Source organism: Lineus longissimus, chromosome 11, assembly GCF_910592395.1.
Source record: "Lineus longissimus chromosome 11, tnLinLong1.2, whole genome shotgun sequence".
Lineage (NCBI taxonomy): Eukaryota > Metazoa > Nemertea > Pilidiophora > Heteronemertea > Lineidae > Lineus > Lineus longissimus.
The window spans coordinates 8,207,747-8,230,739 of record NC_088318.1 but is presented as its reverse complement, the minus strand read 5'-3'; the positions used below and the strand labels follow the sequence as shown (position 1 = coordinate 8,230,739).

At 39.8% G+C, this 22,993-nt stretch overlaps 1 protein-coding gene across 3 annotated transcripts in view; it reads left to right on the top strand.

Annotated features, from left to right (window-relative positions):
• LOC135495768 (short transient receptor potential channel 4-associated protein-like) overlaps positions 1 to 22,993 on the top strand; it is a 390,467-nt gene that overhangs the window by 46,211 nt on the left and 321,263 nt on the right. For all 3 annotated transcript variants that reach the window (XM_064784679.1, XM_064784678.1, XM_064784676.1), the window contains exons 5-6: positions 5,911 to 5,975; positions 16,999 to 17,158. In XM_064784679.1, the coding sequence (XP_064640749.1) occupies positions 5,911 to 5,975; positions 16,999 to 17,158 (225 nt within the window). The remainder of the gene's footprint in view (positions 1 to 5,910; positions 5,976 to 16,998; positions 17,159 to 22,993) is intronic.

The following is a 22,993-nucleotide window of genomic DNA, read 5'->3' as shown; positions in this document are numbered from 1 at the left end:
TTGACTATGCTTAAAGAGCCTAGTCTCTCTTAAAGCACAGTCATTAGACACCACTGTACCCCCTAACACTCAGAAACCACAAACGCCCACCCCTTCCTGCTACCTTAATACTTCTGGTTCTATCAATTCAACGAAATTTATATGGTACTAGGGAGGTTATCCTTTGGCACAGTGTCCGTTGTCGTCTTCAGTAAGCAAGGTAAAGTTTTGTAACTGCTGGAGCTTTCAACTTGAAACTTAGTGCATATGTTACCCTATGAAATGACACTAGAGAAATTTTTGTCAGGTCCGATTCCTCATTTTACCACAGGGTGGTAATGATGATACATGATATATCACACAGGTTTTTGATTTGTCCTACTTTTCAAAGTCACCGGTCAAATAGCGTAATTGGCCGATGTTGGCACATTTCGTAACTACTGGTGCTATTGACTTGAAACTTGCTAGATTTGTTGGCCTTTGTTATGGAAACCTTCAAATACTAATAGCGTGTTCGATTTCTAGCACCGTTCTTCGGTAAGCACCGGATCACGCGCCTTGCACAAACTATTTGTTATGCCATACCAGTATTATTTACTGTTCACTGGCAAGAGCATATCTACATTCTGGCTATTGCCCTACTTATCGTCATTTTGACTCTATAAAAGAGAGTAATTTAATTCTACTATGATTCAAGCTTTCTCACAAAACAACTCTACACAGGACTCTTTTGACTTGTTGTATATTCATCGCCTCAACTGAGGAACTGGAAAGTGCAAAGAGCAGAATTACAAATAACCAAAGTTACAAACTAGAACTCCTTATTTAGCAGAAAAGCTATCTCCTTAATATATACAGGCTTGACCAAGCAGAGTGCATCTAGGTCACAGGCTTAAAGAGACCAAACTCCCTTACTAAATCTAACCTCTTTGCACTCCTATCATAACTATAACACACTCACCCTCTTGGCACAATATAGACTTACCCAAAGCCCCAATGAATAAAATAAACTTCAAAATATATACATTCCTCTCAGCACCATGCATTGGTCACAGGAAGTACCTCCGCAGCGCCACACACACCAATCATGCACACTAATCATACCACACCACACACTTTACCTCCATATATCACAATCACACTAAACTCTTCATCCAGACACACACACACACAACCATGCACACCGATGTCACTTGGTGACACTTCCGATGACGGTTTTCTGCACATTGATTCTCTGGTATTTTTACCGTCATATGACCCCTTCAGTGTTGTCTGTAGAAATTGATAGCGTATACAACATTCCTCTTTTAGTTTTCCAAACTGGTCAAAGGTTCTACACGAATCACCTGTCTTGTTCCTTTTGTCAGCATGGGTCCACTGATGTGTATATGGCAATGAGCTACATCTACAGTTTACACTTAAATGTTGTCTGAAACATACGAAACTAGCTAATTCATAGTTTTCCAGCTTATATGTGCTATTTTTCACGATATATTGTTATGATAGATCTCAGCCGTAGCGAATTAATTCCTGTGGTTTTTACCCTCGATACTTCTGCTAAACGTTGGTATTAGCATAATCTATTTGGCTCCTTGTGCCTTTGCAAACGTAGGCTTATTTATAGGGACGTATTTTTACACTGATTGAAAGTTGCACCATCATTGTACTACTACACAAACTTTCATACTTTTTAGCTCAGCTGACAAAGTCAGCGAAGCTGGTAATATAATAAGGGAATGGTGTCCGTCCTTCCTGCCATCCTGCCATCCTTCCATGTCAATTTTGGGCATTTTGTAACCGTAAGACCTAGGCGCTTTGCTGACGCTGCTAAATTAGGAGTAGCCCAAGGGGAACTCAGAAACCAAAAATCAGCGCGATCCGACCTACATTCGGCGAATGAGGTCATCGGGAAGTTTAAACTTCTTTCCTTTATACCTCGGGCCACAGAGGAAATATTGTTTTCAAATCTGGCCGAATATTTTTTAATAATTTTTCATTTTGACTTGTAGTGGAATTAGTTTAGTTTTCACCGTCAGTTGGCGCTACAGGCACATTTGACAGATTTTTTGACGATTCAAAAGCCCGGGTTATGACGTATAGTTGCGCAGTTGTATTCTGCGCATTGAATTGGCCAGGGAACCAGACTATATTTCAGCATACCCACTGTGACCAGTGTAAAGATGGAAGACTGATTTTGCAACAAGTAACCAATTTTCTGCTAAAAACTAGTCAAGTAGGCGATATTATCACTAGTTCCTTTCAGTGGGTAGTCATAAGGTCTTAAGGGAATACTTTCAGAAATTAGTTCTTGAAAATTTGGCCACAATTCTGTGAAAACGATATCGGAAGTGCACGCTCTGTTCGCGATGTATTTTGAAGTGGAGAATTCCCACAGTATGTGCAGTGAATCGGCATGATTCTGTTTGCATATTAGTTTTTAGTACTACGATTCTTACATGAGTAAAAAGTAGACGTTTTAAGCAACACAATAATGTTACTCCCATAAAAATTGATTGCAAATTGACAGAGCTACGGCATTCTGTTCGGCAATTGTCAGCGTTGATAAAATACATTGCATGCTAATGCATGCCAAATGGCACACTTTAAAAAGCGTTCATTGGACAACATAGGGAATCACCAGAAATGACGTCATCGCTGGTCTAAATCTTCTATATAATAATATTAGAAGGGGGACGAATAAAGTCACACTTGGAGGCGTTGGATCGCCTTGAAATTTTGCATGAATGGTGGTGACACCTTACCCTGATGCAACGTCTTGGTTTTATTCAAAAATTTACTTCAGCAAAGCAGAAATGAGGGATTTTTAATCGGACCCTGTCAATTCTCCTTACCACTCACAGAAGCCAAGCCATTGCTGTTAAGTTATGCAGGGGCTTAATCAATTACCTGCACTCCCTGTGGGGTGAATAACATTACCTTTTGAACAGCTGGCTGTAGGGGGATGATTGAAACAGCCGGTATACCTGCTGACCTGCTGAACCCAGATAAATGTTATTTTCAATCCACGATTGCAGGTCACCTGATTTTCGAGATTTCGCAGGAAATTGTAAACAAACGCATGTGTGCAGTTCAAATGTAAACAAAAATGTATTTTTGGTACTTTTGGTTGCTGGACTTGGGTTTTCCCGCAGTTAGGAGCTGGGGTCAAATTGGTGGTCTATTGTTTATGGGTGCTGTTTTAGTCAGAGGTAGCCCTTGATTATGAAGGGATTTTCAAATATGAAAACGACCCTTTGTATTGTAAATTCCAATCACCTGCAGGACAGGTCAATTTCTCTCAATAAAATTAATTTTGTTGACTCCTGTAATCTCTACCTTATCAAAAAAAAAGACAGTGGTGTTAGTCCCAAACTGGTCATTTCGATTTATTTTGACCTCTGTTAAATCAGGATACCTCTCAATTACAGACAGAATTTTGTATCCTTGTGCTGTACAACCCAGCCTGGACATACCACAGTTGTCCATGGAGAAGTCTCATCCTCTCTGACACTTCTTTTCTGTAAAGCTACCGATACAACATACTGAACTAGGGATATCTTCCGTTGCCTCCTGTAATATTTACATACCATGGCTGATTAGTTCAATCATATTTCATCCAGCTGGCAGCTCTGCATTGGAAATTTTAGTGGTATAACGTGTTCTCTTGACCTTCAAACAGTAGTATAAAGCTGATATTTACTACTTTACACCCTTAGTCCTATGTTATTAGGTCATCCAGCTGAGCGCCAGGCCCTTGGGCCTCTTGTTAATTGATGGTGTGGCTGGTAGCCTACCTACCCATTCTTTGTAGAGGGATTGTTAATTTCATACCTATGGTTTGATATTGTTATGGTCTTGTTGCATAGCTTCCTAAACTGTTTCTATTAATCCCGTATTTCTGGTCGTTTTTCAGACACAAGGCTTTTAAGTCTCATGGGATTACATACTGACCATGATTAATGGGTGAGCTAGAATTAAAAAATTTAAAGAGACTTACCTGTAAGTTGAAGTTTGATTTAGATTCTATTATGGGGAAAAAAAGACTATCGGTGGAAATAAGTTGGAGTCCTGTAGGTTCTGTTCACTTCTTCTAATTCAATAAACTTTCATGAAAGCAAATACATTGACAGTTGCAATTACAAATACAGATTGGAAGTCCAAATATGTGTGTTCCCAGTCTGGAGTCGAAACCTGAATTACTCCATAATAACATTAGATTCACCAAGAAAACTTGTAACTAACGACATAAATTACCTAGAGACAGAAATACAAACAATGCAAAACCATTGTAAACAGTAACATGTTTTGGAGTGGCTAATCCTACTTCTATAACATGCTCATTAATACTAATCATAAAACCATTGTTTAAATGTAAATCCTGACCATGCTATGTTAATTCATATATCAGAAGGTAAAAGTAAAATTGGAGAATGATAGAATAATGAACAATATACATATCTTCCAAATCGTCAAAGATTTGCACCATAACAATTCTATCGAACCCTCAATCTGGAATGGAGTAATAACATGTCCACCCTTCATTCCGGTTGGTTTATGTGCATTTTGATGGTCATTAATTCCACTGTGTTCATGTGTTTCTTGTTTTGTTGTGCCCTTTCCCTTCTTTCCGTGGTATTCTCGTTCCCTCTCCAATGTTCAAGTATGGTTAGTTAGCGTCTGCTATCTCATGTTATTACTCCATTCCCGATTGAGGGTTCGATAGAATCACAATCAAACTTGAACTTTCAGGTAAGTCTCTTTTAAATTTTACTAGTCTCTTCAAATTTGATATTTAGACACCTATTAATCATCTGTGCATATTAACAAAAACTCTGGTGAATGTGACCTACTTTTCAGGTGTATGTAGGGCAGGTCATAAAATTCAATGTCTGTCATATATCAAGACACATTCACTGTGTGATCTTCAAATGTGCATCATTGACCAAAATGATCAAGATTAACATAGTACTAATAACATTTTGACCTTGACCTAGTTTCCAAGGTCAGAAAAGTCAAACTCTAAAATTTGACTGCAGGTGGTATGTTTCACTACTACTTGTCACAGACTCTTCAAATTTGTTATGTTGGCACCTATTGGGCCATCTGAACGAGTTGACCCAATTTAGGTCAATTGTGACCTAGTTATCAAGTTCACAGAGGACAAACTCTAAAAGTGTCATTGATAGTGCCACATTTTGTCATATTAAAAAGTCAATTTAACCGCCATGTCTCTTTTCATCTACCACTTAACTCTTTCAGTGCCCAGGATTTGGGCATTTTTTGGCATTGTCACTACCCAAAATCTCACAAAAATAATTGAGATACACTCATCAAAATTCTTCAAAACCTTTGTCTTTACCTCCTGTTTCAATAAAACAGCAGTAATAAGTAGGGGCATACTAGGATTATGTTCTAAATTTTTTTGAGGGAGTGGTATTTTTGGCCGATTTTCACCATTTTTCACCTAAAATGAGGGGTGGCAAACCCCACCCCACCCTCTCAGTCGAAAAAATTATTCAATTTGGACGCCCCAGGCCAGAGAAACCATATGAACCACATTTGAGTAGCTGGGGACATCTGGTGTCGTCTGGAGGAACTAAAATACCTTAATATTTAGGACGTACATGTACGTCCTTGGCACTGAAAGAGTTAATCATTCCCAGGTGAGCACATTTTCTCAGGGATTTACACCTTAGTTTTTAACTGAAAATGACCCCCTTCCCCAAGAAAATTGGTACATGCATGCAACGCCCAGACATATTTGACTGGGGGAGGGAATTTTCGACTTAATTTGTGAGTGAAAATTTGTCTGCGGGCTTCGGATATTTTTAGTACAATTCGCGTTGGATATACGCAGTCTCTTGGCGGTTTCCAATTTGTAGTGGCTGATGACTAATGACATGTTTATCCTAAACTAATTTTCTGCTTCAGAAATTGAGCCATATCTTCGAGTCAAGAGTGTGATATCAGAGATACTCACCAGAATGTGTAGTAGGGTAAGTATTGTGGTGAATTCAGTGAGTCTAAGTGGTCAGGAAAGGCAATATTATTAAAGTGGGGCCCTCAGGTATATGCATCTATTGTAAAAAAAAATGTACCAGTAGTGAAAACATTATGATTATACAGGGTGGTCCAGAAAAAACGCAACCAGATACTTCCACTACTAGGTGGTTAAAACCATTGATATCAGTGGACAGGGAATCTATGTAGCAGAGGAATAATACGAAGCTCGCCCGATTTGGTTCAGTCGTTGACAAGGTTGCTCGTGACAATTTTCTACTGAATAAAGGTCGTGTTAGTGTGGCCATACCTCAGCACACCACTGAGATATTTGTAACGTACAACAGAAGCTTTCTGTTTTTGGCTCACCGGTACGATGAGTCTATACAATAGCGCTGTGTCCGTCGTCGTCGCCCGTCGTATCCCATTTCAAAAACAGTGGCACGTTTCTTAACCTTCTTAACCGCTAGGGCTATGGACTCAAAACTTTGTATGCATGACACCCTAGGTCAGATGACCTTTGACACTGAATTTCTGTCCAGTCTGATTCTTGACTTAGCAACTAGGGGGCCAAAACTGAAAACATAAATAGTGCGATATCTCACTTATTAGTGATTTGTATTTAAAGAAATTTTTATGGTAGGTGCTCCTAGCAAGGATATATCATATATCGTACTTGTTTATGATTTGGCCTACTTTTCAAGGTCACAGAGGTCAAATGGCGTAAATTGACCACTTGAGCGTAACTGTGGCACGTTTCTTAACTCCTAAGACTATGAACTTGAGACTTTGTACAAAGGACTCCCTAGGTCAGGTGACCTCTGTCCCTGAATTTCAGTCCAGTCTGACTCTCGACTTGGCCACCAGGGGGCCAAAAGTGAAAACCTAGAAAGTGTGATATCTCGCGTATTAGTGATTCGTTTTAAATAACATTTTAAGGTAGGTTCTCTGAGCAAGGATACATCACATATGACCAGCTCTTCAAGGTCGCAGAGGTCAAATGGCGTAAACTAGTCGTTTGAGTGTAATTATGGCACGTTTCTTAACCACTAAAGCTATGAACTTGAAATTTGGTACACATGACTCCATACGTCATGTCACTTGGCCACCGAATTTCGATCTGATCTGGTACTCAACTTGGCTACCAGAAGGCCAAAACTAAAATAGGTAAAAAGTGCAATATCTCGTTTATTAGTGACTTGTTTTTGATGATGTTCTTATGGTACTTACTCCAAGCAACGATACATCACATGTCATACCAACTTTGGTTTGACCAATATGCTATACATGTACAATATTTCTTAACCAGGATGAATTCCAAAGCACCAAATATCTATACAGTGAGCACAATGGCCCCTGGCCGTTTCATTAGTGATTCGTTTTTGATGAAATTTTTATGGTAGGTACTCCTAGCAAGAATATATCGCATATCTTATGTGTTTTTGATTTGACCTTCTTTTCAAGGTCACAGAGGTAAAATGGCGTACATTTGCCGTTTGAGTGTAACTGTGGCACATTTCTTAATTGGCAGAGCCATGAGCTTGGAAGTTTTCATGCATGACCCACTAGGTTAGATGAACTCTGACACTCTTTTTTGGTCTGATCGGATGCTTGACTTGGCCACCAGGGGGCCAAAACTGAAAACACAAAAAGTGTGATATCTCACTTATTAGTGATATGTTTTTGATGACATTTTTATTGTAGGTATTCCTAATCAGGATACATCACATATTATAGAGGTTTTTTTTTTACCTCTTTTTCAAGGTCATAGAGGTCAATTGGCGTAAATTGGCCGTTTGAGCGTAACTGTGACACGTTTTGTAACTGCTGGGGCTATGGGCTTGAAACTTTGTACACAAGACCCCCCTAGGTCAGGTTACCTTTGACACTGAATTTTGGTTTGATCTGTTTCTCGACTTGGACACCAGAGGGCAAAAAGTGAAAACTTAGAAAGTGTGATATCTCACTCATTAGTGATTCGTATTTGATAAAGTTGTTATGGTTGGTACTCCCAGCAAGGATACATTACATATTATATACATTTTTGATTTGACCTACTTTTCAAGGTGATAGAGGTCAAATGCCGTGAATTTGCTGTTTGGCGGCCAAACTATGCATGTTTCTTAACTGCAATGACAATTAAGTTCATATTTGTTGCACATTATCCCAAAGGTAAGGTTGGCCTAAGTTCAGTCTGATTTGATTCACCATTTGGTCACAAGAGGCGATATCTGAAAACATAGTCGGCCTAATATGACTATCATCTCAACTCAAAGGGAAACATTTCATTAGACATTGTAGGATCTGATGATTTCTTCTTTGATTCAGGCTGTACAGATTTTTGAAACTGAAAAAAATATAATTCAAAAATGCCACAAAATTGGTGCACAGAAGGTGCCCCATATAAGTAAGTAGACCCAGGTTAAAAAAAAGGGGAAAAATCATGTATCAATATTATTATCTCAAGTCAATTGGATTTAGGCTGTACAGATCTTTTGAAACTGAAAAATATATTTATTTGAAAAATGTCACTTAGAATTTTTGTACTGAAGGCGCTCCATAATTGGTCCATAATCTAAGTCCAATTGAAGATGAGAGACATTTCCTTCTCAAGAGTCCATTAAATTATGAACACCGGACAAAATGTTTTTGTGAAATTAATTCTTTATCATCATTCAATACCCTTTCAGAAGATGATCAGCTGATTTTCCTATTAAATTATAACAACGAAGACAGTGAATTGTGAAAGCCTATTTCTAAATTTATTTCCCTGTGTTTCCAAAACAGGAAAACATCATCTTATTTCTAAATCTAAAGACGTTTTCTTTCATATTTCTAAGGACATTTATTTACTATGTTCATGTTCATGTTCACACGACTACATTAATGCTTTTCTTTAAATTTCTGTATAATGATAAAAGGAAAGACCTAAACCAGAAAAGTAAACTAAGAACATTTAGAACATTCAAAAACACTTAAATTTTTTAACCTTATTAGCTACGCTGGCTTCCGGCGGAGCTTATGGTTTGTACTGGAGCTGGCCGAAAGTAGTTCCAGCCAAATAGTTGCATTTTCATCCGAATTTGCTGTAGCTGGGCAAGAAAATGTGCCAGGATACCAATATTGTTTCGATAGGATTATAGCTATTCACAGCAGAAAGATTAAATGCCCCGTAATTGGCAGATTTTAAGCTGGAAATTGTCGTCTGGTCAAAAGTGGCAAAATTGCCTTGATCCTACCTGTCTCTGTAATGTACTGAACGCGCTACACATAAGGCATTGCAGCCGAGGCTGATAAAGTGATGGCCATTTTGCAAATGTATATAGAGTGTGTACGTTCACTTCAAGACATAGTTCCAATCTAAATATTTCATAACGAGCAGTGAGAAAGTGGTATTTCCCTATATTTTGATTCTCAATTTCAACATGTCGTTTTGTAGGGTTATTTTGTCTAATTCTTATTAACCTTTTGAGTCCCTAGGCAGGACAGCATCCTGCATAAGTTACATTGTATTTGCCCACAGCGGGATGCCATCCCACCAACCATGCCTTGTACATGTGTTATCTTGACAGGTGCAGCCGCCTTTTGTTTGAAATATAAACCAATATACTAGTGTGTCCTGTGGTCATCAATTTAATGATCCATCAATTTACACCTGAAACACATGGCTGCATCCAGGAATAAGAAGAGGCTGTGTGTTGCTAAAAATGCCCCTGGGCAGGGGGCATGCTATACCCTCGGGACTGAAAAGGTTAAAGTGATACTATGATGTGATTTACAACTTTGCAGAAATACGTCCGTTTTTATTTGTTGATCACAAATGTAAAGCTCAAATTTTCCATTTTTGATGAGATTTATTATAAAATCGCTGAATGTTAACCACCGCGACCGCGAAAATGTTCATGTTGTGATGTCATCAACGAAAACAGTATCGAAGCCGTCCGGGCGGGATTAAACCATCAATTTCTAGAAAATGTGCATTTCGATTCGAAAACCTTACCGATTTATGAGAAAGTGACGTAGTCAGTGGTCAAAAATAGCTAAAACATTATATGGTTAAATTTGACACGAGTTTCCCTTTAATATTGCCGATAAAAGACAGGTAGAGAAATCCAGATTCATGCGCTCAGTTCATCTACGTACGGTAGACGTTTTGACAGAAAACCAGGGTGAGTTTTCTCTGTATTTGCTCTTGATTTGCTAAGTACAATTGGCCATGACAACTGTTATTTGAAAAGTCATAGTATAGAATGACTCCCGTAGCTTGTTTACATAGGAAGTGTTAGGGGCCTTGTCCAAATTATTCGCCGAAATTCACCGGCGAATTTCTGGCGAATTTACGGCGAATTTTTACAAGTTCGCCAAAATTCGCCAAAACCTCCTCAAAAATCGTCAAAAACTCGCTGGAAAGTTCGACAGAAATCGCAGAGAATTCGCCATAAAATCGCCATAAATTCGCCGAGAATTCGCCATAAAATCGCCACAAATTCGCCGGAAAATCGCCACAAATTCGCCGGAAATTCGCCACAAATTCGCCAAAATTTCGCCGAGAAATCGCCGCTGGTATTTCAATGAACTTCGCCGAAATTCGCCGATCGAAATATATCTGGCTCAAATTCGCCACAAATCGCTACAATCTGGCGAAAATCACCTCCTCGCCGGTTCCTCATTGCAATGTCGTAAAAATAGAAGATCTGTAGCTACCTTGTGTTGGATTATAAAAAATATTGGCCAAAAATAGTACATCCACTGTCAATGTAGAACTGACTGTTCAATGAACGTCTACAGAGCAAAAACATTATAATTATTACTATAGTCCAGGTAACCTCGACCGCCGGGGCTGCGTCGATTCACTAGGAATAAAGCCCAATGTACAGCCAATGTACAGAGCACTGAGAAATACTGAACGCTCCGGTATTCAGTAGGCACGAGGATACCTGGGAATCCCCAGCCTAATACCATTAGTCCCCACGGTGGCGCTGAAGTCGCTGCCTTGGGATCTCACTTATGTTCGTTTATCTGGTCGCGCTGTGTATCGTAGGATAGGAATAAGTGAATAACCACATTAACGAGGCAAAAAACACTAACTGGTAATTTTTCATTTAGTCATCCAAATCTATTTTCAGTTATTCAAGAAATAGCTAATGTTTTGTGCTGGCTATAATTTAATCATTTTTTTGAAACGAAAGTCTCGTTCGAAGCTGGCTCTGTACAACTATCCAAGATGGCTGTAACACACTTCGACATTTGAGAAGAACATGACAAATTCTGACAATACAATGACGATACAAAGAACAGGGTGAGCTGCGACTGCTTTCTGGTAAAGAAATGCGCCCAAATACACGGAAATTTGCCAGATTTCGGAGATTATCACTTCGCCTCTCCTCGTTGAAATTTGCCTGGTATAAATTTCGCCAACGTTCAATGATAAAAACTCGTCGAAAAATCGTCGGGAATTCGCCGAAAGTTCGCCTGAAATTCGCCTGCAATTCGCCTGAAATTCGCCATAAAATCGCCAAAAATTTGCCAAAAATTCGCCGATAATTCGCCATAAATTCGCCGAAATTCGCCTTCAAAATCGCCCAAACATCGTCAGAATTTCGCCAAAATTCGCCGGAGACTTTCGGCGAATTTAAGGCGAATTTGTGGCGTTTTTGGGGCGAATTACGGCGAATTTCGGCGAATAATTTGGACAAGGCCCCTTACCGTTTTTGCCTTTCTGTCTCGTTAAATTTGCTCAGTCATTGAGTCGAAGTCGAAGATCAAAAACACACATGAACGCCATAGTACATTTTATACACAAAACGGTGTTGCAAAAAATTCTTCCCAATCATCAGAATGAAATAATCGTAATACGTCACAATTATCTTTTACACATACCGTATTTTCCGGATTATCCCCCGCACTGCCATATGACCCGCACCCCCTTTGACCATTACCTAAAGCCACGCAAGACCCGCACCTGATTATGACCCGCACTGCTCCAAGACCCGCATTCTCCAAAAATAGTAAGTCATTCATTGATGTTGACATCCTAGAACCGCCATGTTTTTTTTAATTGTTAACCAAAGTGGATCAATTCCAGCATGGCCGTAACTTGTTTTCCCTAGCGGAGACATCACAAACTATGCGATCATGGCGGAAATATTGGTTGAAAACAATGCGAAAACAATGGACATAAATCCTTATCAAGTAACCAGTTTGGTCCCCTTTTTTTTCTTTGGGGTTGGGGCTTATCCCTCTCAGAATCCACGCAAGACCCGCACCTTTATATTACCCGCACCCCCACTTTTTGGACCTGTTTGAGGGCAAAAAGTAGCGGGTCATACGCCGGAAAATACGGTAAATATAACAACTACAGGAGAATGACTTTGAAATCGAGACAACACTTTGTTCTAAGAATAGCCCCTTTGTATTTGTAAACATCATCGACGTAATCAAAACAAACCCGAATGCTAGATGAACAAACATGGTGGATCGCTTCACAAGAAGTTGAAGTTTTCTCATGTTTCTTGTCAAAATAACAATGATATCGTACACCATTGATAGTTACAAAGTGCTATTTTTTCTCATGTTTACCAGATGATGCAGTCTATTATCTGCGAGTCATTCCGGTGGTCTCCACTGGAAAAAGTGGTGTTGCTATGCATGCTGTAGAACTGGTGACACGAAACCAATCAACCAGTCAGCCATGAGATTGACAGGATCGGGAAAGAAGACGCTGTATCTTAGCTGATTTGTCCTTCACGTTTTGGTCTTGTTTTACTGTATTATACAAGGTGATTGAATAAAGAAGCCTTGAAATTGAATAGGCATCTCTGAATTTTTGTTATGACTCCAGCTCCTCCCTCTGGGAGCTGGAGTCAGTATTGTTTTCGCTCAGGTTTCTCGTCCAATCACGTGACCTCTCCAACACTCGATAATGCACTCTTTTCGTCCACGTTTTAGGCCAATCTTTGGCATGAACATGAAATCTAATAAGCGCAGTACTTAAATCAGATGTTTCTCTCGCCTTGAAAACATTCCTGGGTAAAATCCATTGAGATTAGCCAAGTTAATTTACTTTTTCCGTGCTTAAAATCTCTGCTGCTGAATTCTATAAATAGAAACTATTAACATCGCGGCAGTGTGGTTCCCATTGTGCGCCCTCCCACTTCACACCATGTCAGGAAGTTTTACGGAGAGGGAGGGCATGCGATAAGAAGAATGGCCAAAAGGACGTCACGTTTTCCTGGCAATGCCTCTTGCCAGACCAGTCAAGCATTGGGAAAGCATCTTTAATTCAGACAATGTTTGAACTGGAAAAACGAATATGTTAATTTGCAAAATTAAAAGCAGATTTCACCACTAACCAGTCAAATCGGAATACGACGGCGCAAAATGTTCTCGCTTTCCTCCTGCTAAAAAAACCTTGTTCCCGCACTCCTATTTTAATTTATGCCCAGGAATATGATGTGCTCTGTTTTCACCTGTTTGTAATTAGATGGTATTCATATAATGAGATCAATAGTAGTGTTCCTTCAACCACCAGCAAGAGTACACGATACAAAGCCACTCAACACTTCTTCTCCATGAACAGATCCCATCGTTCAACTAGTCTTCTCTCCCCAGGTGCCTCACGGACCTTCATGTTCCCATACTCAAGACCAATTCTTACGATATCGCCCTCAAAACAACCCTGGAGTCATGAATTCACAGGTGCTCCTGTGAAATCTCAGTTCTAGTTATATCTGGCTCCAGCCCTGCTATTTATTATTGCTGGGTCACTGCATACATTTCTCATTCTTGATGGCTGTATGAGGCTTTCAATAAAGAGTCCTGTCAGGCGAGTTTCCTTTGTTTTGATCTGCGAGCTCTCTTGGGTAAATCACTGGAATCCATGATGAAACCTATTTTTATTCAGTTCTACAAACTGTGCTGAGGTGCAATACAATCATAGTACAACCAATAATCCAACGAAAAAATATTTTCTGTGTTTGCGGTATACATAAATTTATCAGGTTATAAATACATTACATATACTTTGTTGACTTAAATTGATGAGAACGAGGTAACAAATAGGCAGTTGTGTTGTTAATTTTGATGAGCTGCTAATTGCCAAAGAAAACAATTATTTTACCGCAATTAAGCAGTGTGCACTCAGTGATGTGTGAGCAAAAGTCTTGTAACAGGCAAATAAACTATTTTATCTAATGAGATGACTCAACGATATTGTAACACATCATTAAAAAATGTTTGCTCACCGTAGGGGAGTCTATTCAATACCGTTGTGTCATCATCTGTAGTCATCGTCGTCATTGTCGTGGTCTGTATCCTAACAGTGGCACGTTTCTCAACCACTTGGGCTATGAACTTGAAACTTTGTACATAGGCCCCCCCCCCCCCCCAGGTCAGGTGACCTCTGACACTGAATTTCACTTTATTCAGATTATTGAGTTGGCCACCTGGGGGCCAAAAGTGGAAACCTAAAAAGTGTGATATCTCTCTTAAAAGTGGGTCGTTTTTGATAATATATCTATGGTTGGTTCTTCTAGCAAGAATACATCACATATCGTACATGTTTTTAATTGACCTCATTTTCAAGGTCACATAGGTCAAATGGCGTAACTTGACAGTTTGAGTGTAGCTATGGCACATTTCCGAACTGCTTAAGCTATGAATTTGAAATTTTGTACACAATGCTCCTTACATTTATAACCTCTGACATCAAATTTCAGTCTGATCTGATTCTCGACTTGGCCATCGGGGCCAAAACTAAAAAGTATTTACTTCGAGTTTACCAATATACTAAACATGTGATATGTTTCTTTTAAACCTAACCGCCAAATGAATTCCTGACCACCTGATACCTATACGGTAAGCACAGTTGCCCATGGCCTTTACATTAAGGTTCAAGCCAAACAGCGTTTCCAACAATGCTTGTACGGTATACTTCACACCACTTGGCGCTTGCTGTAACAAGCTCATTGATGGTTACCACTAACGCTAAATCAAACCTGCTATAAAACTTGTTGTAGTTGGTCAAAATTGATAAGACATGAATATCCTATTAGATGACACGAAATGGAATCATATGATGCCCCAAGATAGTCCATTAACACTTTAGAGCCCGAGTTCCCCAGATAAAGCCTGTGTTTCCAGAGCAAAATATTGTTTACATCACCTTTATCATTATCATCAAAATACTCACAGAGCTCAAATTTTCATCCTGAAAAGGGTTGCTGAGTGAGTTTTGGCGGCTGTAGTCGAGATTGGGCAAACGGAGAGGTTTTTCTTCAAAGGGTTGGGCACCGGCACCAAACTTAACTGCTAACCACAAAAATATGTGAAGATGTGGAGAAGAAAAACACATTTCGCAAATTATTTTCAAGTCAGTGCCATCACTTCTTATCAATTGTTGAAAAGAAAAATATGAAATGTGATGCTTTTCGTATCAATATTTTCTTTGACACGACACTGGAACCCCGGTAACACGACCACTCATGGGACCATGGTTGAGTGGTCGTGTTACCGGGTTGGTCGCGCTATTAAAGTTGAAAATTCAGGGACGAAATGCATGATTAGGTTTTTTACTGCCGAAACTGCTGACGGTGTATGTATGCTGCTCATCCATGTATCAACGCTGCCTGACTATTATGCACATTTTCTGATTCCATGCGTCACAAGAACAGTTCGTTGATATTACAGGTTTATTAGATTATTCATTTTGTGTTCTGACAATTGTACGTGTTATTTGGCAACATTTGCCTAGCGCATTTGCGAGCCGCGCCCTTCTCAATTTGCTCTTAATTTTCCAGTGGCGGAATCATGTAAAATTGGGATTTATTTGCTTTGTTTGCATGGCTTCATGTATTGCATACTATAATTGCGAATAAAAACATATTTTCTCCTGTGTTTTGTTTTCATTTGCAATTCAATGAATAAGGTTGTTCTTACCGTTCTAAATTTTGAATGGAAGTACACACTTCATTTGTTATATTGAAAGCAATTACCGCTAATTATCACACCATTACCAAAGAAAATTTCAATCAGCGGCGCCCTTGATGTCAGGTTTGACACCTCGGACACCTGATGAGTTGAGTGATTTTACTGTTTTAATCAATTAAAAGTATGATAAGTTTTTTCAGTCGAAATATGAAGTGATGTTTTATCAAATCAATCAATTCTGAACATAAATCATTGCAGCATTCGTCTTTTCAGTTCCCATCATTCCACATTTTAGAACGCTCCAATGGGTTCGGTGATAAATGCTGCTTGACTTAATGTAAATCACATGATTTTTTGCGGCCGACCCAGGTCTGAATGCGCACGTCTAACACTGTCAGGTCTTAATAATACAATAATAGGGATAAAACATTCGTAAAAATTCAGTTGATTAGCTTTCAACTGATAGTAACTGCCTATTATTTACAAAGGGTTTCAGAAGGATTCTAATGACAGCCACTGTCCATGGTGTTATACTAATCAAGAGAGTTTTAAGCGGAGGTGTTAATTACTGGGTTAATTGGGAATGCAGTCATGACCGATTCCAGCGATAAGGCCCTTTGGTCGGGTTAGCGAGGTGAAGTTGATCGTAGGGACCCCCTAATCCATTGGTTGTGGTCTGGGTAGCGGGATGGTCATGTTACCGGGGGGGGGCCTTGTAATTGTAATTAGGGAGGAAATAATTTGGGACTGTCAATTCTTGGTCGTCTTATCGGGTTGGTCACGTTGTTGGGATGGTCGCTGACTGTATAGCTAAATAGCTTCATATAGAAATCAGTGAATTTGAAGCTAGCGTTTGCTTTGGAAGAGAGCTTTTGTAATGGCGATGTTCAGCTGATTGAAAAATTTGTGAGAAATTGGCTTGGGTCAACATGTGACCTGTGAAATCTCTCTTCCGACACGCATTTTTCGGAACAGGCGGTGGCTTTGATGTTGAAATAATGTGTTACCTAGTTGCCGGACACTTGATGTAACTTTATGAAACTTTGTGGACCAATTTAAATTTGTGTAAATGTATATATACTTTTTCCACAGGACATAGGTACCAAGGTAGCAAAAGACTTGACCAAGAACCATGACCTCATGAACTATCTGTTCACATTGTTTGCTCACAGAAAGACTTACTTGACCACATGTGAGCTTGTAGAAGATATGCTGCAAGCAAGAAGATCGGTCTTTAATCTAACAACCATAGGTAAGATTCAATAATATATTTCAAATCCTACTTATATTGTGGTTTGACGAATTGTCAGCAAACTGGAGTTATCGTTGCTACACCGAACAAGGTTTTAGAATTCTATTCTAAAAAGTCCTGAAATGCACCCAAATGTGTGGAAATTATAATATGATATTATGGGATGTACCACGTTTTGACAGACACATTTACTTCTGCTTTTGATTGATCCCCTGAAGTTTGTTCGGTGAAGTTTGTATCATATCTGCTGATCGATAGGTGAGTACATGAATGCGATTGCTATCTATTCACTGACCATATTCATGAGGGCTTTGGAAACTTTAGAACCTTGGGAGGCCACCACACGGCTGAGGAAGTCTTTGCCTTGCCGTCATCCGGCTTGTTTGTCGTTCACCAAGCCGGGCATCCTAGAACACTTGGCCGGAGTCGTGCAATTAGCTGGCTATGCATGTTTTGTGTGGGCCTACATTTCGTTTGCATACAATATGCTGACACGCAATACTTCAATACATTGCCAGTCAAATGGGAGTATATCATCCTGCAGTTATAAATAAATGTGAATTTGGGTTAATCCGGAAATTGATTGTATATGTACTGTATGTATGCATGCACTCAGCGCGATTTACTAAATTCGTCACCTATTTTCGAGCCATATTTTTTCAGAAATAAAATATTTCATCACTCTTTATCAACTCATAAACATTCAATGAAATGATTCCTTCCTTGCTATTCTACAGTGCTTTATGCTGGAAGCAAAAGCTGCTGTGCTGTTTGGTGCATTATATTTGGCAGTCAGATGTGGAGCTTGTCGGCCCGCTTGTAAGTGAGTACAAAGGGCTGTCAGCATGCTCAGACTGTAGTAGGGCCACATACAATACACTTACTCAGTGGGACAACACCACTTTCCAAATTGATGCCAACACTTTTCAGCAAGAAGAAAGGAGGGTTTAGTAATTGCACTAGTTTGTGGTATGAAAAATGTGCCTCCCGCTCTTGATGCTGAGGGGACACCAGAGTTAAAAAGAATCTTAGCCATAGATTATCACTATATCAGCTCAAAAAACTTGAAAAGAAGAAGCCTTCATATGGCGTTATGCGAAAAGCGAAAAAATGTACCTGTTGCTGGTCTTATTTTCTGGTCTTTTTGAGCCAGAGTGCAGTATTCAAATTTACTGGCAGGTCAATTTCCAGTCATGGTAATTCTACCGATATCCTCTTGGTTGATAGTTTTCAAGTTGACTGATAAGTGAATTCTAGTTCAGTGGTAACATCACCGATTATAACCTGTTCTAGGCATATGATGTAATCTATACGTCAGTTAGATGGAACATGTCATATCTTTGTTGCGCTCCTCCTGTAGTTCTAGGTGGTTACACTTGCTGCAGTGTAGAGTGCTGTGTAGAGTGGGTGTTTATTTCTGTTCAGTGGAACAGAAAGTTGTGTTTGGCAGCGTGAATCATTAAGATCGCCACTCACTGCAGTGTGGCTGTCTCCCATATTGTTACTGATCTTGTATCTCTTTATCTCCAGTCATTTATCTTGCCCTTATCAAGTCACTCCACATACCTCTGACATCTTGTCTATCAGAATTGGCTGATTCTCAAGTCTAGTACTGTTTCTCCTACCACAGTGTAGTGTAGCACCAGAGGTAAGGAGTGGAAGAGAATGAACTAATCTGACTTTTCACCACGATAACTCGAGAAATTTGCCTTATATCACCTCTAAAACACCACTAATTGTTGATATGTGTGAGAGGTAGAAATGATGAGATTCCTGATGACCTCGGCGAAGATTAAGTAAGTTTATTTCTGATAAATATCGTTGCTGTATTTCCCCCTATTAAGATAGTGGCAACACCTCCAGCAACCAGCGTATTGATAACACTCTGTAGTATTTCAGCCAGGATTTAAAACGGCAGGGCAACTTAAGACTCTGAAAAGGCAGGAACAATTTTTAGACCAAAAAAACATCTGTCGTCGTCATTGACTTCATCCGTTGTTAACTTTTGACAAAAGGGTGGCATGTTTCTTAATCACTTGACCTATAAGCTTCATATTTGGTGTGTGGGTACCTCTAGAGAAGGCATTCTTTCAAAATGAAAATGAGCGCAATTTGCCTGCTTGTCTGTCATATAGGGGGTGCTCTTTGAAGACCTATTTTTGGCTATATATTCTATGAACGCTGCTTCCTAAAATCATGAAAATGATTAATTTAAGAGTTACAATTGACCATTCACACATTGCACACGACAATGTTAGACATAGAATTTGTGAATTTTCAAGGTAGACTAAACCTCATTCATTGCACCTAAATGTCAGTAAAATATGGTTTAGATGGAAGCAAACCCTATTGGCTCGAACTATATAAATGTCTGAAGGCAACTTCATGGGAGTCTATACCAAACTGCTGTGTCCGTCGTCATTGTCCATATCCTGTTTCAAAAATAGTGCACGTTTCTTAACCTCTAGAGCTATGAACTTGAAACCTTTTACACAGCCCTGATCAGTTGGCGCAAGTCAGATTTGACCTGAGCCCTTTTGTCTCTGTCACTTGTGCAGACATGCATGAAACCTAATGAAGTGCAACTGGTGCCAAGAGAAGAAAGAAGAGTTGCTGCCAAAGTACATGTGAGAAAATATTGTATATTACTGCATTATAAAACAATGGGGCTTTAAAAAAGTGTGTATTTTTTATGACTCACCCTGTTTACTATACATGTAACATGTTTCTTAACCACTTAACTGTGGATTTTTTTTCCCGTTAACCCACCCCCAGTGGGGGATTAATTTGGCGAAAAATACCATTTTTTCAGTAAGTATGTTTTATTCACACAATGCATTGTAACACAATGCATTGTAATTTCAACAGTAACAGTAACAGTAACTCAGTAACACACAGTTCAATCTGGAATCTATCTAGCCTGTCTAGTCATCCTGATCTGACACATCCATGTCACCTGACCCATCCGATTCATCGGCTGGATTCGGCAGAATGTCAGTGTTGTACCTCACCAAAGTGGTAAAGCTCAAAGCAAGGGGCAGCACACAAGGCTTTGTCACATTTTCTGCAGTAGTAACTTGACTCCTTCCTCTTTTTCCTAGATTGAAAAAAACAACACACCTACGTGTAGGTTTGTCTTTCTTGGGAGTGGGAGGAATGTGACTGGGGAAGTGACGCTCACTTAGTCGCTGCAGCATTTCACCATGAGGAGGTCTACCTCGTCTAGGCTTGGCAGGTGCCCATTGCTTGTACTTTGCCAGAATGCCCTCATACAGATCCAACTGAAAGGTCAGCCTGTCCATCTTTCCCCCCTGTTTCTTGTACAGCAAGTAGGCGTTGAGAGCAGACATGTCTACTAGATGTCTGAATTGCTTCTGGTAGTACTTTTTGAGCCTCTTCCTGGCTGAGGGATAGCACACCAGATAGGCATCACTCAGGTCAATGCCACCCATTGTATCGTTGTAGTCAAGGCAGACTTGGGGTTTCGACACCACCTTATCCCCTCTCTGTCTAACATCTACTTTGGTACCATTGTGGTAAGTGGAGAGCATATGGACATCTTTCTTTTCTCTCCATTTGAGAGCCATCAACTTACCACGGTAGTATTCACAACTTTCCCCCTTTTTTAACCGCTTCTGCTTCATCTGGACAGGTAGGCCTTTTCTGTTGGATCTGATTGTACCTACAGCATCTGTTTCATGCTGACACAGGAAGTCAAACAGGACTGGAGAACTGAAGAAGTTGTCCATGTTTATCCCATATCCTTGATCGAGGAGAGGATGTGCAAGCGAGAGGACGACCTTGGCTCCCATTGATGGGTTATCACGGTACTCCGCACGGTATTCGGTGTCTTGCCCGGTGTAGATGAAGAAATCCTAAATATAGCCAGATTGGGATTCGCACAACTCGTAGGACTTGATGCCAAAGCGTGCTCGCTTTGATGGAATGTACTGTTTCCAGCCAAGGCGGCCTTTCCACATCATGAGCGATTCATCTATTGCAATCTCCTGCTCTGGCTGGTACACTGACTTGAATTTCTGGCGCAGATGGTTTAGGATAGGGTACAGCTTGTAGAGCTCCCTGGACACATTTGGAATGCCAGGATCCATCATGGTGTTGTCTGCAAAGTGTAAAAATTTGCACAACAGAAGGAAGCGATCACATGGCATTATATCGCTGAAGAATGGCGTTGCAATGGATTGCTGCTTGCTGAAGAACATCTGCTTATCTGGCTTCTGAATAATCCCTTGTAGAAAAAGGAGAGCCAGTAAAACCCGTATTTCATCAGAGTTTGTGTCCTGCCATTGTTTATAATGTGACCTACGTTTCTCCTGACCTCTGCGCTCATCAATGAACTGTGCAGCATAGAGGTTGGTCTGCTCCACAATAACTGCTAAAATGTCATCATCAAAAAACAGTTCAAAGTACTGCACTGGATCATCCTTATCGGCAACATTAGCCTTCAACCCTGGTACAGCAGTAAACTGAAACCTGTCACGACGCTGTCCATTTTCTGTCCAAGGAGGTTGATTTTGAATTACCCGCGCTTGAACTTGGTTGCCACGGCGACCACCTAACACATGCCCGATATTACCATCACTGCCACTGTCAGAGCTTGCATTGTCAGGCATATCATCCCCACTCTGACTTGTTGCATCTAAATCGGAAGCATTCTGGGCATAAGGTTCATCATCATCGTTAGAAGATACATAATCGGACAATTCATTGTCAGAATCGAGTATCTGTTCCAAAAGATTGTCATCCAGAACACGCCTCACCTTTTTTGGTGCTGCCATTTCCGAGAAATCGCCGACAGTGCTGCCACACCTCAATAAATCTTGAGACTAAACATCGACGAACTTCGGGGAATCCCCATTGACGATCATGGTATTGCATAGAACTGATATGACTACTAGAAAATAAGGTATAACAGTATTATTATTATTATTAAAAACATTTTTATAGCGCTTAACGTTGTTAAAACTTCTAAGCGCTTTACAATTTATAATAAAACATAACATTAATACATGATAGAATAAAAGTCATTACTAAAGAAAACAGTATGACGAGATATCTCGTCGTACCCAGTAGCGGTGCACACGTGCGTGACGAGATATCTCGTCCTGCACAGTTAAGTGGTTAACCAGTGGAAGTTCCTCGCCTCCAAATATCTTTGGTGAGTACAATGACCGTTGGCCTTTCCATTTCACATCATGCTCACTGGGGCTGAGCATAAGTGAAAAATTGCTAAAATGCGCCATAACATCTTCATGCCAAACAAAGAGAAAATTCAAGCACATATAGTTATGGAGATATCCTCCAGAAACTGATAATGGTTAATTTTGTGACTTGAAAGTTGCATGGTTATATCGAAAACTTTGGTATCATGTGATGAAGTCTTATGAGCAGTCCGCAGTAAAAATATTATGATTTTAGCAGCATTCATAGGATATAGCCATAAGTAGTTTTTTACATGACCCGCCTTTAACACCCAAAGATGAAAAGCCTAGCATCGATATTTATGGAGATGTGCTCCGGAAACAAGTAACGGTAAATGTATGGCTGTGTGACATCTGTGTCCTTGAAAAGTAGCTCAAATCAAGAAGCTCAGGTTTTATGTGATGTAGTCTCATGAGCAGTGTCCACAGTAAGAATTTCATGATTTTAAATAGCAGAATTCATGTGGTATAGCCAAAAGTAGCTTTTCACATGACACGCCCACTGGGGCTGAGCCTGAGTTAAAAAATCATCAAAACTGCCAAAAGGCACAATGGCAGCATAAGACCTTAAATCCATGCATAGATGAAAGCCTTGCCTACATAGTTTTACAGATAT